General features: G+C 33.5%; 3 protein-coding genes across 4 annotated transcripts in view; all 3 read right to left on the bottom strand.

The window, feature by feature from the left end:
• Window positions 1–20,208, bottom strand: part of LOC128995983 (digestive cysteine proteinase 1-like) — a 69,219-nt gene that overhangs the window by 27,554 nt on the left and 21,457 nt on the right. The gene's annotated exons all lie outside the window — the stretch shown is intronic.
• LOC128995984 (zinc finger protein 431-like) lies at window positions 348–12,271 on the bottom strand. Of its 2 annotated transcripts, XR_008491000.1 has the most exons (3): window positions 12,135–12,271; window positions 3,146–5,290; window positions 348–1,234 (listed from the first exon to the last, which is right to left on the bottom strand). XR_008491000.1 is itself a non-coding variant. In XM_054421087.1 (2 exons), the coding sequence occupies exon 2, from the start codon at window positions 4,993–4,995 to the stop codon at window positions 3,601–3,603; it is 1,395 nt and encodes a 464-aa protein (XP_054277062.1). In that variant the 5' UTR covers window positions 4,996–5,290; window positions 12,135–12,271; the 3' UTR covers window positions 3,119–3,600. The 2 variants fall into 2 exon arrangements, 1 of the variants encoding a protein (XP_054277062.1); XM_054421087.1 differs by lacking the exon at window positions 348–1,234 and having other exon boundaries at window positions 3,119–5,290.
• On the bottom strand, window positions 12,312–13,764 carry LOC128995985 (gastrula zinc finger protein XlCGF7.1-like). Its single transcript, XM_054421088.1, has one exon. The coding sequence runs from the start codon at window positions 13,474–13,476 to the stop codon at window positions 12,493–12,495; it is 984 nt and encodes a 327-aa protein (XP_054277063.1). The 5' UTR covers window positions 13,477–13,764; the 3' UTR covers window positions 12,312–12,492.

The raw sequence follows: 20,208 nt of genomic DNA, 5'->3' as shown, positions 1-20,208 counted from the left end.
CTTATAAGGTCTCTCTCCTGTATGAACAAATGTATGTGTCTTCATATTGCTTATTTTTGCAAAAGATTTTCCACACGTAGTGCACTTATAAGGTCTCTCTTTTGTATGAACCAATGTGTGTGTCTTCATATTGTCTATTCTTGCAAAGGATTTTCCACATGTAGAGCACTTATATGATCTCTCTCCTGTATGAACAAATGTATGTGACTTCAGATACCTCTTTGAAGTAAATGATTTTTCACATGTAGTGCACTTGTAAAGTCTCTCTCCTGTATGAACCAATGTATGTGTCTTCATACTGCCTTTGGTTGTAAAGGATTTTCCACATGTAGCACACTTAAAAGGTCTCTCTCGTGTATGAACAAATGTATGTTTCTTCAGATCACTTATGGAAGTAAATGATATTTCACACATAGTGCACTTATAATGTCTCTCACCTGTATGGACAAATATATGTGTCTTCATATTGTCTATTCGTGCAAAGGATTTTCCACACGTAGTGCACTTATAAGGTCTCTCCCCTGTATGAACAAATGTGTGTTTCTTCAGAACACTTTTGAAAGTAAATGATTTTTCACATGTAGTGCACTTATAAGGTCTCTCACCTGTATGGACCAATGTATGTCTCTTCATACTACCAATTGTTGTAAAGGATTTTCCACATGTAGTGCACTTATAGGGTCTTGTATGAATTTGTGTATGCTCCTTCATATGGCTTTGGAGTTTAATGGATTCCCCTAATACAGGAGACTTCCCAAAGTGTATCAACAAATGACTCTTTACTTGGTTTAGTTGGAAAAATGTTTTCTCACATGTCAAACATTTAAAGGGGCGCTCTCCGGTGTGATATAATATATGGACCTTCATTGCAGATTGAGATGGACAACTTTGCTCACATATTGGACATTTGAGAGGAAATTTTTTAGAGTCAGTTAACATTTTTACTCTAGCACTTTTTATCACTGTGAATATCACATAAGCAGTCCCTTATCAGAAATAGTACCAGTTTGTAGGACTTATTAAATGTACAACAGATACATGATAGGACAGGCTACATCCCTCATTTAACATTTAATCATCTCGTAGTCAAATCTTGATATGAATAATATTAGGTATTTTTCAATAAACTTGGGGGATTTTCCCAATTCTCTTGTCTTTCTTCGATCTTCTATTGTTTTATATTAGTTCTTAAATCAATATAATTTGCTGTTTTAATTCTTTTAACTGTCTCAACCTAGAACAAAAGTTTTTGTTATAATTTAAATTTTAGTTTAACAAAATGTAATTGATACATTTAATTCGTGTAAGGGAAACAAAATAACATTTAGAGGTATTCTTTAACGTATTACACCAGGGATTATCTCAATTAGTTATTTTTTTTGTGATTAAGATTAAAATTACATTCTCTTTTCTGATGTCTGAACTCATGCCTTCACTTTTGAAAAAGATCATATCTGATTAATCTTACTAATATTATAAATGTGAAGGTTTGTGTGTTTGTTTGTTTTTGCATTTGTTTGTCTGTTTGATGTTCAATCACGCAGAAATTAAAATATTAAAAATTACGCAGAAAAACTACTGGTCGGATCGGGCTGAAATTTGGTATGATAGCACACGTTCTTGATTAACATATGGACATATTCTTACCTAAAGAATCCTTTCGGGCTCCGGCCCAGTGGCTCTGGGGTTTCCCATGTTAACCTTTTGAGTATTCATATTTAAAAGGGATTAAAGAATTTTGTCAGCTGTTTTAACTACATAAGTTGTTCTATGATATTCAATATTATTAAAAGTTACAGTATAAAGTTCATCAACAGGGTGCAGCACTATTATTTTATTTTCATATGACAACATAGCTAATTTGAACCAAGCCGTAACAAAAGCTGTGATGCGCAATGAAAACGGACAAAGTAGGATTGTTTACAGTCAAGTTTATGTTTTCAATTTATAAATAATATTTTGATACTGTGCAAATATTCGATAATATACTTTTTTATTGTTTAGGTGTAGTGGTAGAACATTATGGCTATGGTATAAGTGTTACACTATGGCTTCCGTAAATTAAATAACCAAACTTTCTCAAAACATGTCCTCTTCCATTGCAAACACAAAGCACGAGTATAAGTACAATAAGCATTTTATATAATAATAATAATAATAAAAATCTTTATTTGTCATAAGGATACATTAGATCATCGACAAAGTCAAAATTATGATCATACATCAATTGTCAAACAAAACATAAGCCAACAATAAAATGTTATGTTTTATTTGACGATTGATGTATGATCATAATTTTGACTTTGTCGATGATCTAATGTATCCTTATGGCAAATAAAGATTTTTATTATTATTATATAAAATGCTTATTGTACTTATACTCGTGCTTTGTGTTTGCAATGGAAGAGGACACGAACAAAACACTTTCAATATTTTGAAAAAACAATAGGGCTTAATAACTAAAATAGACTTAAATATGCCAATCCTGTACGAAATACGGGTATTCTGCTAGTAATTTATAAACAAAAAATCTTTTTAAATGCCGCATAATTAAATAGACTAAAATGTGGAAAATAATTTATAAATATGTGGAGAGAACAAAAATAATTGTAAGATTTAAAATGAAGAACGTGGGGTGCATGCAAAAGGAAATTTGATTATTATCTTCACCTATTGAACTAGTCATATCTATTGGCAGATTAAGCATTAGTAATTAACTGTCATGATCTGAAAGATTTGTTATAGACCCTGTTACTTCTGTAAGAGATTGATCTAAATTGGTAAGAACATTGTCTATCGCTGTTGCCCTACTCTAGTTTAAACATCAATATTAAAATCCCCCACAAATAATAAAATTTGTCTCATCCTTTAAACCAACTAGAGAGTTTCTAACAACATATCCAATCTATTAAGAAACTCCATATTTTGCATCCGAGGCTTTCTGTATATACCTACAAGAACAAACTTAAATTTATTTATTTCACACTTTGCTACACAACATTCAAAAATTATATCATCCGTAAGCTCTTCTATTTTTTTTTTTATTTAAAGGCCAAGCTTTCAAACCCTTCTCTGAAAATATCACCACACCTCCACCTGAAGTGGTGGTACTACAATACTCTTAAATTATATCTTTCTAGATTACCTTTAGTCATATTACGCTCAGTCAAAATAACAATATTTGGTTTTATCTCCTCCATTCCAATTCCCAAAGACTCTTTTCTAGATGAGAGGTGTTGAATATTTTGATGAAATATTTTAATTGATTTAAAACTTTGAATGGATAACAATTTTGTTTTTGAATTTTTTGCCAATTTTAAATTTAAGTCATGTTGATGAGGTGGGTCAGTACTTCAATATGACCTTTTTAAAAAGCTTCTTCATGCAGCTTATGAATGCAAACAACTTTTTAAATGTGGTACACTCTTGAGGTTTCTCTCCTGTGAACCAATGTATGTTTCTTCATGGCACATTTGAAAGTAAAAGATTTTTCACACATATTACACTAGTTTACACTTGTAAAGTCTCTCTCCTGTATGAAACAATGTATGTCTCTTCATACTGCCTATTCTTGCAAAGGATTTTCCACATGTAGAGCACTTATAGGGTCTCTCCCCTTGTATGGACCAATGTATGTGTCTTCATATAGTCTATTCGTGCAAAGGATTTGCCACATGTAGAGCACTTATAAGGTCTCTCTCCTGTATGAACCAATGTATGTTTCTGCATATAGTCTATTCGTACAAAGGATTTTCCACATGTAGAGCACTTATAAGGTCTCTCCCCTGTATGAACCAATGTATGTGTCTTCATAGTGCACATTCGTGCAAAGGATTTTCCACATGTAGAGCACTTATAAGGTCTCTCCCCTGTATGAACCAATGTATGTTTCTTCATACTGCCCATTTGTGCAAAGGATTTTCCACATGTAGAGCACTTATAAGGTCTCTCCCCTGTATGAACAAATGTATGTTTCTTAAGATCACTTTTGAAAGTAAATGATTTTTCACATGTAATGCACTTATATGATCTCTCTCCTGTATGAACAAATGTATGTGACTTCAGATCACTTTTGGAAGCAAAGGATTTTTCACATATAGAGCACTTATAAGGTCTCTCCCCTGTATGAACCAATGTATGTTTCTTCATACTGTCTATTCTTGCATAGGATTTTCCACATATAGAGCACTTATAAGGTCTCTCCCCTGTATGAACCAATGTATGTGTCTTCATATTGCCTATTTGTGCAAAGGATTTTCCACATGTAGTGCACTTATATGATCTCTCACCTGTATGAACAAATGTATGTTTCTTCAAAACACTTTTGGAAGTAAATGATTTTTCGCATATAGAGCACTTATAAGGTCTCTCCCCTGTATGAACAAATGTATGTTTCTTCATATGACTATTGGAAGTAAAGGATTTTCCACATATAGGGCACTTATAAGGTCTCTCTCCTGTATGAACAAATGTGTGTATCTTCAGATCACTTCTGGAAGTAAATAATTTTTCACATGCAGTGCACTTATAAGGTCTCTCACCTGTATGGACCATTGTGTGTGTCTTCATATTGCCTATTCTTGCAAAGGATTTTTCACATATAGTGCACTTATAAGGTCTCTCTCCTGTATGAACAAATGTATGTCTCTTCAGATCACTTTTGAAAGTAAATGATTTTTCACATGTAGTGCACTTATAGCGTCTCGTATGAATTTGCGTATGCTCCTTTATATGGCTTTGGAGTTTAATGGATTCCCCACATATAGGAGACTTCCCAAAGTGTATCAACAAATGACTCTTTACTTGGTTTAGTTGGAAAAATGTTTTCTCACATGTCAAACATTTAAAGGGACGCTCTCCAGTGTGATATAATATATGGACCTTCATTGCAGATTGAGATGGACAACTTTGCTCACATATTGGACATTTGAGAGGAAAGTTTTTAGAGTGAGTTAACATTTTTACTCCAGCATTTTTTACTACTGTGAATTCCATCACATAAGCAGTCCCTTATTATAAATCTCAAAAAACCATAGGGAATTGTATGAATTTATATAGTACCAGTTTGTAGGACTTATTAAATGTACAACAGATACATGATAACTGGCTACATCCCTCATTTAACATTTAATCATCTCGTAGTCAAATCTTGATATGAATAATATTAGGTATTTTTCAATACACTTGGGGGATTTTCCCATTTCTCTTGTCTTTCTTCAATCTTCTATTGTTTTATATTAATTCTTAAATCAATATAATCTGCTGTTTTAATTCTTTTGACTGTCTCAACCTACAACAAAAATGTTTGTTATAATTTAAATTCTCGTTTAACAAAATGAATTAATAAATTTAATTTGTGTGAGGGAAACAAAATAACATTTAGAGCTGCTCTTCAAAGTATAACACCAGGTATTATCTCAATTAGTTTTTTTTGTTAATAAGATTAAAATTAGATTCTCTTTTCTGTTCTGAACTCATCTCTTCACTTCTGAAAAAGATCATATCTGATTAATCTTGCTAATATTATAAATGTGAAAGTTTGTGTGTTTGTTTGTTTTTTTCATTTGTTTGTTTGTTTGATGTTCAATCACGCTTTAACTACTGGTCGGATCGGGCTGAAATTTGATATGATGATAGCACACGTTCCTGATTAACATATAGACATTCTTATCTCATACAGTCAAGTTTATGTTTTTAATTTATACAAAATGTTTTGATACTGTGCGAATATTCGATAATTAACTTTTAGCGAATTTCCCCTATCGGTAATAAGCTATTACCGTAGTACTCATGGTAAGACCTGGCCCCGGGACCAATTTACTTTCTCGTCTTGAGGTCCCTAGAGACCAAAAACACCATCTGATCAAATTCATATATATGTATTTATATATATATTTATATCTATATATATATATATTTATATATATATATCTCTATATGTGTCCGTTAGCGCGATAACTCGAGCAAAAATCATCCGATTTTGATGAAATTTGGTACAAACGTGTAAACCTACATTTATTCAAACGAGTTCGCGAACCAGCATGATCGGACTATGGGAACAGGGGTTTATGGGGGGTTTTATGGGGTAAAAATTGGGTTTTCCCATTTTTGACCCTGAAAATTTAAAATTTATCAATTTCTTTCCAAACCATTTTGTATATTGGAGAGTTATTATGCGCCTAATTACTACGGAGAAAATTCTAAAAAAACAGTAAATTTAAAATTCCTATGTTATTCTTATGATGAATAAGTAAACTACAACAGTTTGCTTGTTTATGGACGTATTTTGATTAAATTTGGAAAATGCATTCATTTAATACTAAACTATTAACATTTTACAAAAAAACTCAGTTTTGACCTCCCTGTTGCAGCAAAAATAAGTACTTGTTAAACTAATGCTATTTAAATAGGGAATAAGTGTGATATTTTTAAGGAGACATTTAAGTGTAAATCCAATCAGGCAAATGGAAATTCGCTTAGTCTGCAGGTTTGCTGCGGCGGGGGTATTTTATTGTTAAAGTGTAGTGGTGGAACATTATGGCTATGGTATAGCCTAAGTATTATACTATAGCTTCCGTAAATTAAAATAACCAAACTTTCTCAAACCGTGTCCTCTTCCATTGCAAACACAAAGCATGAGTACAGTATAAGGTCAATAAGCATTTTATACGCCAATCCCGTACTAAGGACGGGTATTGTGCTAGTAATTTATAAATAAAAAAACTTTTTTAAATGCCACATTTTTAAATAGACTAAAATGTAGAAAATAATTTATAAATATGTGGAGAGAACAAAAATACTTGTAAGATTTAAAACGAAGAACGTGGGGTGCATGCAATAGCAAATTTGATTATTATCTTCACCTATTGAACTATTCATATCTATTGGCAGATTAAGCGTTAGTAATTGACTGTCATGATCTGAAAGATTTGTTATAGACCCTGTTACTTCTGTGAGAGATTGATCTAAATTGGTAAGAACATTGTCTATCGCTGTTGCTGATGCCCTACTCTAGTGGGGAAGTCTACTAAATAACTAAAACTATAATAAGCAAGAATATTTTTGAAAAACTGGACCTCTGTTTTCACACTTTAAACATCAGTATTAAAATCCCCCACTAATAATAAAATTTGTCTCATCCTTTAAAGCAACTAGAGTTTCTAACAGCGTATCCAATCTATTAAAAAACTCCATATTTTGCATCCGAGGCTTTCCGTATATACCTACAAGAACAAACTTAAATTTATTTATTTCACACTTTGCTACACAACATTCAAAAATTTTATCTTCCGTAAGCTCTTCTAACTTTTTTTTTATTTAAAGGCCTAGCTTTCAACCCCTTCTCTGAAAATATCATTACACCTCCACATGAAGTGGTGGTACAACAATACTCTTAAATTAAATCTTTCTAGATTACCTCATATTATGCTCAGTCAAAACTTTGGTTTCATCTCTTCCATTACAATTTTCAACAACTCTTTTCTAGATGACAGGTGTTGAATATTTTGATGAAATATTTTTATTGATTTAAAACTTTGAATAGATGATAATTTTGTTTTTGAATTTTTTTCCAATTTTAAATTTAAGTCAGGTTGACGAGGTGGGTCAGTACTTCAATATGAACCTTTATAAAAAGCTTCTTCATGCAGCTTATGAATGCAAACGACTTTTTACATGTGGTACACTCTTGAGGTTTCTCTCCTGTGAACCAATGTATGTTTCTTCATATTGTCTATTCGTGCAAAGGATTTTCCACATGTAGAGCACTTATAAGGTCTCTCACCTGTATGAACAAATGTATGTTTCTTAAGATCACTTGTGGCAGTAAAGGATTTTCCACATGTAGAGCACTTATAAGGTCTCTCACCTGTATGAACAAATGTATGTTTCTTAAGATCACTTGTGGCAGTAAAGGTTTTTTCACATATAGAGCACTTATAAGGCCTCTCATCTGTATGCACAAATGTATGTTTTTTTAAATCACTTTTTGAAGTAAATGATTTTTCACATGTAGTGCACTTGTAGGGTCTCTCTCCTGTATGGACCAATGTATGTCTCTTCATATTGTCTATTGTTGTAAAGGATTTTCCACATGTAGAGCACTTATAAGGTCTCTCCCCTGTATGAACCAATGTATGTGTCTTCATAGTGCGCATTTGTGCAAAGGATTTTCCACATGTAGAGCACTTATAAGGTCTCTCCCCTGTATGGACCATTGTGTGTGTCTTCATATTGCCTATTCTTGCAAAGGATTTTTCACATATAGTGCACTTATAAGGTTTCTCACCTGTATGGACCAATGTATGTGTCTTCATATTGTCTTTTCTTGCAAAGGATTTTCCACATATAGTGCACTTATAGCGTCTCGTATGAATTTGTGTATGCTTCTTCATATGGCTTTGGAGTTTAATGGATTCCCCACATATAGGAGACTTCCCAAAGTGTATCAACAAATGACTCTTTACTTGGTTTAGTTGGAAAAATGTTTTCTCACATGTCAAACATTTAAAGGGGCGCTCTCCGGTGTGATATAATATATGGACCTTCATTGCAGATTGAGATTGACAACTTTGCTCACATATTGGACATTTGAGAGGAAAATTTTTAACGTGAGTTAACATTTTTACTCTAGCACTTTTTATCACTGTGAATTCCATCACATAAGCAGTCCCTTATTATAAATCTCAAAAAACCATAGGGAATTGTATGAGTTTATATAGTACCAGTTTGTAGGACTTATTAAATGTACAACAGATACATGATATGACAGGCTACATCCCTCATTAACATTTAATCATCTCGTAGTCAAATCTTGATATTAATAATATTAGGTATTTTTCAATACACTTGGGGGATTTTTCCCATTTCTCTTGTCTTTCTTCAATCTTCTATTGTTTTATATTAATTCTTAAATCAATATAATCTGCTGTTTTAATTCTTTTAACTGTCTCAACCTACAACAAAAATGTTTGTTATAATTTAAATTCTCGTTTAACAAAATGAATTAATAAATTTAATATGTGTAAGGGAAACAAGATAACATTTAGAGCTGCTCTTCAAAGTATAACACCAGGTATTATCTCAATTAGTTGTTTTTTTTGTTTTTTTTTTTGTTATTAAGATTAAAATTAGATTCTCTTTTCTGGTGTCTGAACTCATCTCTTGACTTCGGAAAAAGATCATATCTGATTAATCTTACTAATATTATAAATGTGAAAGTTAGACGCTCACTAAGAAAGGATTTTACCCTCCGACCTCTGGGCTCCGCCCCAGTGGCTCTGGAGTTTCCCATGTTAACCTTATGAGTACTCATATTTAAATGGAATTAATGAATCTTAACAGCTGTTTCAATTAAACAAGTTGGTTCTGTTCAATGATGTTCAATAGCATTAAAGTTACAAGGATTACCAACAGGGTGCAGCACTATTATCTATTATATTATTAAAGTGATACAATCAAATTTTATGAAAACGCTTAAGGCCATTTACCATATAAAAATATAGGCATATAGCATATCAAAATGAAGCTTAGAGTGTGTAGATTTGCCGAAAAGTATTGATATGGACGAATTCCCTAAGGGCTCTCCCCCACTGGCTGATTTCCAAAGGGCTACGCCTTGCATGTTTTGGAAGTTAACATTATTCGATTAATTTAGTGAACAACAGCTGGCCAATGCAATTGACAATATATAGTTTGTTTACATTTTTGTTTACTTATTTTTTATTTACTTTTATGTTCTTAAACGAGGTGCGGTTGTGACGGGTAATTTGGTAATTTGATAATATTTAATATAAAAAAATAATTCGATTAATTCACTTGGCCTACGTGACAAAATGTAGTCTAGGAGTATCTACAATTTTCCTCTTGGTACAGGCTTGAAAAGTCGGCGCCAATGCGATGACGCAAAACCGTCTCGTATATCTTCGGGGAGGTTCGGGAGCCGAGGGTGAGTTCGGCAGCCAATGGGATTGCTCGAACCATAGGGGTTAGGTGTAGCAGGTAGCGTTGAGAGGGCACATGGCAAGTCAGTCGAGGTATACCACCCTAGATGAATGGACGTGTTATTGTTTGGCTCCAATGTAACCATGTGCCATGTGGTGATTAGTGCTGTCGTGCTGCAGTGGTCGAAGTGAACGCGTTTCCAATTCGAGACGCCTATACTGTACCTTATTTATATTATTCGTCTATGTTGTGAAACCGATTTGTGTGATCTTCACGTTGTTAGTGACAATAATAGTGCTGTTATACCGGTGAGCATACGTCGACATTTCCCGTCTATTGTGAGGGTGGATTTAATGACTTAGCTGCATCTTATCTTGAGATTTATCTTCAGACCGACGTTGGGTATTTTCGACCTCTACCGTTTATGCGAAGACTGAGCCGGGTCGGCATCAAAGGAATGTCTTGCTGAAATCGAACTATTCATTTGACATCACCTTATCGTCTACAGTGGGAGACTGTCGTCTAGTTACAGCTCAGCTGCGGAACCGTAGTCAGCGACGAGACTTCAGATCACCACTCAAACAGGCCAGATTTAATCTAATTTAATTTATTTTATCTAAGCCATAAATCACATATCAATATTTAAAATCATATAGGTAGGCTTGTCTAATTAGCCTATTTAATATTCGTAAACAATCTCTAAATTTATCAATATCTCAACTTATGTTTGATTTTGAATTCTGTAAGTAGTTTATAAATCATCACGTTTAAATAAAGGTCCATTGTTGTTCTCAATTTTCTGTTTTTATTTTCCTGGTTACCGTACAGCAATAATCTAGACCCTAAGTATAAAATCAAAAACGAGGTAGCTTAACTTATCTTATTGGAACCCAAAAAATTATATCCAAATTTTAATTAAATTAAAATACAACAAAGAACAACGTAGCACGGTGAATGGACGGTGAAGCTATTTCTAGCTGTTTGTTACAAGTAAGTGATTAAGGTGTTCGAAACACGATGAATATGAGATTAACAAACCATGTATGTTGTTCGTTCCAAGAGGTTATCACCGATCTTTAACATCAGGTCACCAATTCATTGAAAAATATTTAAGTAAAGTATTAATGACGTCGTGAAAGAGAGCGACGAGCTCAGATACAACCGTACCCACCTCGGCCACCTTAGACGTAAGGTATGAAGGTTCCACTGCCTTTAACATCCTTTCAGATGACAATTTCTCGAACTTGGGCCCTTTAAATGAAATGGGGAAATTCATAGTTGATTAAATTAATTTAGACTTCTGTTTACCCATGAATTCGTGGGTAGAACCTCTTGTTTCTTTTACATTAATGACAACAGCTAATTTGCAACCAAAAGGTGAGTGAGCGTAGCGAACCAACTTCAACCAGGACGTCAGGACGTGATTGAGCCATGCGAACGAGATCATCTTGAAAATTAAGAATTTAAACGGGGCAAAGCCCGCGGGTTAAAGCTAGTTTATAAATAAAAAAACTTTTTAAATGCCACATTTTTAAATGGGCTAAAATGTAGATAGTAATTTATAAATATGTGGAGAGAACAAAAATACTTGTAAGATTTAAAACGAGGAGCGTGGGGTGCATGCATTAGCAAATTTGATTATTATCTTCACCTATTGAACTATTCATATCTATTGGCACATTAGGCGTTAGTAATTGACTGTCATGATCTGAAAGATTTGTTAAAGACCCTGTTACTTCTGTGAGAGATTGATCTAAATTGGTAAGAACATTGTCTATCACTGTTGCTGATGCCCTGATCCAGTGGGGATGTCTACTAAATAACTAAAACTATAATAAGCAAGAATATTTTTGAAAAACTGGACCTCTGTTTTTACACTTTAAAAGTCAATATTAAAATCTCCCACTAGAAATATAAATTGTGCTCCTTTAAAGCAACTAGAGTTTCTAACAGCCTATCCTATCTAATAATATTTTGCATCCGAGGCTTTCCGTATATACGTACAAGAACAAACTTAAATTTATTAATTTACACATTGCTACACAACATACAAAAATTTTTTCTTCCGTAAGCTTTTCTAACTTTTTTTTTATTTAAAGGCCTAGCTTTCAAACCCTTCTCTGAAAATAACACCACACCTTACCTGAAGTGGCGGTACAACAATACTCTTAAATTAAATCTTTCTAGATTACCTTTAGTCATATTATGCTCAGTCAAAACAACAATATTTGGTTTTATCTCCTCCATTACAATTTCCAAAGACTCTTTTCTAGATGACAGGTGATGTATATTTTGATGATGTAGTTTAATTGATTTAAAACTTTAAAAAGATGATAATTTTGTTTTTGAATTTTTTGTCAATTTTAAATTTAATTCAGGTTGACGAGGTAAGTCAGTAGTTCAATATAAACCTTTTTAAAAAGCTTCTTCATACAGCTTATGAATGCAAACACATGTGGTACACTTTGAGGTTTCTCTCCTGTGTACCAATGAATGTTTCTTCATGACATATTTGAAAGTAGGCTAAAAGATTTTTCACACATATTACACTTATTTACATTTGTAAAGTCTCTCTCCAGTATGAACCATTGTATGTTTATTCATACTGCCTATTCTTGCAAAGGATTTTCCACATGTAGTACACTTATAAGGTCTCTCCTTTGTATGAACCAATGTGTGTGTCTTCATATTGTCTACTCTTGCAAAGGATTTTCCACATGTAGAGCACTTATATGATCTCTCTCCTGTATGAACAAATGTATGTGACTTCAGATACTTCTTTGAAGTAAATGATTTTTCACATGTAGTGCACTTGTAAAGTCTCTCTCCTGTATGAACCAATGTATGTGTCTTCATATTGCCTTTGGTTGTAAAGGATTTTCCACATGTAGCACACTTAAAAGGTCTCTCTCGTGTATGAACAAATGTATGTTTCTTCAGATCACTTATGGAAGTAAATGATATTTCACACATAGTGCACTTATAATGTCTCTCACCTGTATGGACAAGTATATGTGTCTTCATATTGCCTATTTGTGCAAAGGATTTTCCACACATAGTGCACTTATAAGGTCTCTCCCCTGTATGAACAAATGTGTGTTTCTTCAAAACACTTTTGAAAGTAAATGATTTTTCACATGTAGTGCACTTATAAGGTCTCTCACCTGTATGGACCAATGTATGTCTTTTCATACTACCAATTGTTGTAAAGGATTTTCCACATGTAGTGCACTTATAGGGTCTTGTATGAATTTGCGTATGCTCCTTCATATGGCTTTGGAGTTTAATGGATTCCCCTAATATAGGAGACTTCCCAAAGTGTATCAACAAATGACTCTTTACTTGGTTTAGTTGGAAAAATGTTTTCTCACATGTCAAACATTTAAAGGGACGCTCTCCGGTGTGATATAATATATGGACCTTCATTGCAGATTGAGATGGACAACTTTGCTCACATATTGGACATTTCAGAGGAAAATTTTTAGAGTGAGTTAACATTTTTACTCCAGCACTTTTTACCACTGTGAATTCCATCACATAAGCAGTCGCTTATCAGATATCACAACAAACCATAGGAAATTGTATGCATTTAAATAGTACCAGTTTGTAGGACTTAAATGTACAACAGATATTTGATAGGATACATCTCTCATTTAACATTTAATCATCTCATAGTCAAATCTTCGTATGAATAATATTAGCTATTTTTCAATACACTTGGGGGATTTTCCCATTTCTCTTGTCTTTCTTCAATCTTCTATTGTTTTATATTAATTCTTAAATCAATATAATCTGCTGTTTTAATTCTTTTAACTGTCTCAACCTACAACAAAAATGTTTGTTATAATTTAAATTCTCGTTTAACAAAATGAATTAATAAATTTAATTTGTGTGAGGGAAACAAAATAACATTTAGAGCTGCTCTTCAAAGTATAACACCAGGTATCATCTCAATTAGTTTTTTTTTGTAATTAAGATTAAAATTAGATTCTCTTTTCTGTTCTGAACTCATCTCTTCACTTCTGAAAAAGATCATATCTGATTAATCTTACTAATATTATAAACGTGAAAGTTTGTGTGTTTGTTTGTTTTTTTCATTTGTTTGTTTGTTTGATGTTCAATCTCGCTTTAACTACTGGTCGGATCGGGCTGAAATTCGATATGATGATAGCACACGTTCCTGATTAACATATAGACATATTCTTATCTCAAGAATCCTTTCGTGCTTCGGCCCAGTGGCTCTGGGGTTTCCCATGTTAACCTTATGAGTATTCATATTTAAAAGGGATTAAAGAATGCTGTCAGCTGTTTCAATTATACAAGTTGTTCTATGATATTTAAAATTATTAAAAGTTATAAGGTTCACCAACAGGGTACAGCACTATTTTTTTATTTTCATATGACAACATAACTAATTTGAACCAAGCCGCAACAAAAGCTGTGATGCACAATGAAAACGGACAAAGTAAAATTGTTTACAGTCAAGTTTATGTTTTCTATTTATAAATAATATTTTGATACTGTGCAAATATTCGATAATATACTTTTTAGCGAATTTTCCATATAGGGAATAAGCTATTACCGTAGTACTCATGGTAAGACCTGGCCCCGGGACCAATTTACTTTCTCATCTTGAGGTCCCTAGAGTCCAAAAACACCATCCGATCAAATTCATATATATACTTATATATATATACTAGCTGACCCGGCGAACTTCGTATCGCCTAAGTTATAGGTTTCCCCTAAGACAGACCGATGGAAAGAAAGTACCGTTACGTTTAATTTTCAAGATGATCTCGTTCGCATCGCTCAATCACGTCCTGGTTGAAGTTTGTTCGCTACGCTCACTCACCTTTGGGTTGGAGTTCGTTCGCTACGCTCATTCACCTTTAGGTTGGAGCTCGTTCGCTTCGCTCACTTGCCTTCAGGTTAGCTCGTTCGCTACGCTAACTCGCCTCCAGGTTGAAGTTCGTTCGCTACGCTCACTCACCTTTTGGTTGCAAATTAGCTGTTGTCATAAATGTAAAAGAAATAATAGTGCTGCACCCTGTTGGTAATCCTTGTAACTTTAATGCTATTGAACATCATAGAACAGAACCAACTTGTTTAATTGAAACAGCTGTTAAGATTCATTAATTCCATTTCTCATAAGGTTAACATGGGAAACTCCAGAGCCACTGGGGCGGAGCCCTTTTAAGAATTTCGAAACGGGAAATAGTTTACGTCCGATTCGCATACCTACAGAATTTACACACCAAATTTCATAACGATCGGTGAAGTCGTTCCGGAGGAGTTTGCAGACAAACACTGTGACACGAGAATTTTATATATTAGATATATTTATATATGTGTCCATTAGCGCGATAACTCGAACAAAAATCATCCGGTTTTTTTAAAATTTGGTACAAACGTGTAAACCTACGTTTATTCAAACAAGCTCGCAAACCAGCATGATCGGACTATTGGAACTGAGGTTTATGGGGGGTTTTATGGGGTAAATATTAGGTTTTCCCATTTTTGACCCTGAAAATTTAAAATTTAGCAATTTCTTTCCAAACCATTTTGTATATTGGAGCGTTATGATGCGCCTAATTACTACGGAGAAAATTCTAAAAAAACAGTAAATTTAAAATTCCTATGTTATCCTTATGATGAATAAGTAAACTGTTGTAGTTTGCTTGTTTATGGACGTATTTTGATTAAATTTGGAAAATGTATTAATTTAATACTGAACTATTAACATTTTACAAAAAAACTCAGTTTTACCCTCCCTGTTGCAGCAAAAATAAGTACTTGTTAAACTAATGCTATTTAAATAGGGAATAAGTGTGATATTTTTAAGGAGACATTTAAGTGTAAATCCAATCAGGCAAATGGAAATTCGCTTAGTCTGCAGGTTTGCTGCGGCGGGGGTATTTTATTGTTTAAGTGTAGTGGTAGAACATTATGGCTATGGTATAGCCTAAGTAATTATACTATAGCTTCCGTAATTAAAATAACCAAACTTTCTCAAACCATGTCCTCTTCCATTGCAAACACAAAGCATGAGTACAGTATAAGTTCAATAAGCATTTTATACGCCAATCCCGTACTAAGGACGGGTATTGTGCAAGTAATTTATAAATAAAAAAACTTTTTTAAATGCCTATTTTTAAATAGACTAAAATGTAGAAAATAATTTATAAATATGTGGAGAGAACAAAAATACTTGTAAGATTTAAAACGAAGAACGTGGGGTGCATGCAATAGCAAATTTGATTATTATCTTCACCTATTGAACTATTCATATCTATTGGCAGATTAAGCGTTTGTAATTGACTGTCATGATCTGAAAGATTTGTTATAGACCCTGTTACTTCTGTGAGAGATTGATCTAAATTGGTAAGAACATTGTCTATCGCTGTTGCTGTTGCCCTACTCTAGTGGGGAAGTCTACTACATAACTAAAACTATAATAAGCAAGAATATTTTTGAAAAACTGGACCTCTGTTTTCACACTTTAAACGTCAGTTTTAAAATCCCCCACAAATAATAAAATTTGTCTCATCCTTTAAAGCAACTACAGTTTCTAACAGCATATCCAATCTATTAAGAAACTCCATATTTTGCATCCGAGGCTTTCTGTATATACCTAAAAGAACAAACTTAAATTTATTTATTTCACACTTTGCTACACAACATTCAAAAATTGTATCTTCCGTAAGCTCTTCTAACTTGTTTTTTAATTTAAAGACCTAGCTTTCAAACCCTTCTCTGAAAATATCACCACACACCTCCACCTGAAGTGGTGGTGCGGCAATACTCTTAAATTAAATCTTTCTAGATTACCTTTTTAGTCATAATTATGGCTCAGTCAAAACAGCAATATTTGGTTTCATCTCCTCCATTACAATTTCCAAAGACCCTTTTCTAGATGACGGGTGTTGATTATTTTGATGAAATATTTTATTTGATTAAAAACTTTGAATAGATGATAATTTTGTTTTTGAATTTTTTGCCAATTTTAAATTTAATTCAGGTTGACGAGGTAAGTCAGTAGTTCAATATAAACCTTTTTAAAAAGCTTCTTCATACAGCTTATGAATGCAAACAACTTTTTACATGTGGTACACTTTGAGATTTCTCTCCTGTGAACCAATGAATGTTTCTTCATGACATATTTGAAAGTAGGCTAAAAGATTTTTCACACATATTACACTTATTTACATTTGTAAAGTCTCTCTCCAGTATGAACCATTGTATGTTTCTTCATACTGCCTATTCTTGCAAAGGATTTTCCACATGTAGTACACTTATAAGGTCTCTCCTTTGTATGAACCAATGTGTGTGTCTTCATATTGTCTACTCTTGCAAAGGATTTTCCACATGTAGAGCACTTATATGATCTCTCTCCTGTATGAACAAATGTATGTGACTTCAGATACTTCTTTGAAGTAAATGATTTTTCACATGTAGTGCACTTGTAAAGTCTCTCTCCTGTATGAACCAATGTATGTGTCTTCATATTGCCTTTGGTTGTAAAGGATTTTCCACATGTAGCACACTTAAAAGGTCTCTCTCGTGTATGAACAAATGTATGTTTCTTCAGATCACTTATGGAAGTAAATGATATTTCACACATAGTGCACTTATAATGTCTCTCACCTGTATGGACAAGTATATGTGTCTTCATATTGCCTATTTGTGCAAAGGATTTTCCACACATAGTGCACTTATAAGGTCTCTCCCCTGTATGAACAAATGTGTGTTTCTTCAAAACACTTTTGAAAGTAAATGATTTTTCACATGTAGTGCACTTATAAGGTCTCTCACCTGTATGGACCAATGTATGTCTTTTCATACTACCAATTGTTGTAAAGGATTTTCCACATGTAGTGCACTTATAGGGTCTTGTATGAATTTGCGTATGCTCCTTCATATGGCTTTGGAGTTTAATGGATTCCCCTAATATAGGAGACTTCCCAAAGTGTATCAACAAATGACTCTTTACTTGGTTTAGTTGGAAAAATGTTTTCTCACATGTCAAACATTTAAAGGGACGCTCTCCGGTGTGATATAATATATGGACCTTCATTGCAGATTGAGATGGACAACTTTGCTCACATATTGGACATTTCAGAGGAAAATTTTTAGAGTGAGTTAACATTTTTACTCCAGCACTTTTTACCACTGTGAATTCCATCACATAAACAGTCGCTTATCAGATATCACAACAAACCATAGGAAATTGTATGCATTTAAATAGTACCAGTTTGTAGGACTTAAATGTACAACAGATATTTGATAGGATACATCTCTCATTTAACATTTAATCATCTCATAGTCAAATCTTCGTATGAATAATATTAGCTATTTTTCAATACACTTGGGGGATTTTCCCATTTCTCTTGTCTTTCTTCAATCTTCTATTGTTTTATATTAATTCTTAAATCAATATAATCTGCTGTTTTAATTCTTTTAACTGTCTCAACCTACAACAAAAATGTTTGTTATAATTTAAATTCTCGTTTAACAAAATGAATTAATAAATTTAATTTGTGTGAGGGAAACAAAATAACATTTAGAGCTGCTCTTCAAAGTATAACACCAGGTATTATCTCAATTAGTTTTTTTTTGTAATTAAGATTAAAATTAGATTCTCTTTTCTGTTCTGAACTCATCTCTTCACTTCTGAAAAAGATCATATCTGATTAATCTTACTAATATTATAAACGTGAAAGTTTGTGTGTTTGTTTGTTTTTTTTCATTTGTTTGTTTGTTTGATGTTCAATCTCGCTTTAACTACTGGTCGGATCGGGCTGAAATTCGATATGATGATAGCACACGTTCCTGATTAACATATAGACATATTCTTATCTCAAGAATCCTTTCGTGCTTCGGCCCAGTGGCTCTGGGGTTTCCCATGTTAACCTTATGAGTATTCATATTTAAAAGGGATTAAAGAATGCTGTCAGCTGTTTCAATTATACAAGTTGTTCTATGATATTTAATATTATTAAAAGTTATAAGGTTCACCAACAGGGTGCAGCACTATTTTTTTATTTTCATATGACAACATAACTAATTTGAACCAAGCCGCAACAAAAGCTGTGATGCACAATGAAAACGGACAAAGTAAAATTGTTTACAGTCAAGTTTATGTTTTCTATTTATAAATAATATTTTGATACTGTGCAAATATTCGATAATATACTTTTTAGCGAATTTTCCATATAGGGAATAAGCTAATACCGTAGTACTCATGGTAAGACCTGGCCCCGGGACCAATTTACTTTCTCATCTTGAGGTCCCTAGAGTCCAAAAAAACCATCCGATCAAATTCATATATATACTTATATATATATACTAGCTGACCCGGCGAACTTCGTATCGCCTAAGTTATAGGTTTCCCCTAAGACAGACCGATGGAAAGAAAGTACCGTTACGTTTAATTTTCAAGATGATCTCGTTCGCATCGCTCAATCACGTCCTGGTTGAAGTTCGTTCGCTACGCTCACTCACCTTTGGGTTGGAGCTCGTTCGCTACGCTCACTCACCTTTAGGTTGGAGCTCGTTCGCTTCGCTCACTTGCCTTCAGGTTAGCTCGTTCGCTACGCTAACTCGCCTCCAGGTTGAAGTTCGTTCGCTACGCTCACTCACCTTTTGGTTGCAAATTAGCTGTTGTCATAAATGTAAAAGAAATAATAGTGCTGCACCCTGTTGGTAATCCTTGTAACTTTAATGCTATTGAACATCATAGAACAGAACCAACTTGTTTAATTGAAACAGCTGTTAAGATTCATTAATTCCATTTCTCATAAGGTTAACATGGGAAACTCCAGAGCCACTGGGGCGGAGCCCTTTTAAGAATTTCGAAACGGGAAATAGTTTACGTCCGATTCGCATACCTACAGAATTTACACACCAAATTTCATAACAATCGGTGAAGTCGTTCCGGAGGAGTTTGCAGACAAACACTGTGACACGAGAATTTTATATATTAGATATATTTATATATGTGTCCATTAGCGCGATAACTCGAACAAAAATCAACCGGTTTTTTTTAAATTTGGTACAAACGTGTAAACCTACGTTTATTCAAACAAGTTCGCAAACCAGCATGATCGGACTATTGGAACTGAGGTTTATGGGGGGTTTTATGGGGTAAATATTAGGTTTTCCCATTTTTGACCCTGAAAATTTAAAATTTAGCAATTTCTTTCCAAACCATTTTGTATATTGGAGCGTTATTATGCGCCTAATTACTACGGAGAAAATTCTAAAAAA

The sequence above is a fragment of the Macrosteles quadrilineatus genome, unplaced genomic scaffold, assembly GCF_028750875.1.
Source record: "Macrosteles quadrilineatus isolate MER2022 unplaced genomic scaffold, UCM_ALF_1.0 Scaffold_5__1_contigs__length_97177068, whole genome shotgun sequence".
NCBI classification, from domain to species: Eukaryota; Metazoa; Arthropoda; class Insecta; order Hemiptera; family Cicadellidae; genus Macrosteles; species Macrosteles quadrilineatus.
Note: the sequence above shows the minus strand (reverse complement) of the source record. Positions and strands in the feature narration are given on the sequence as shown.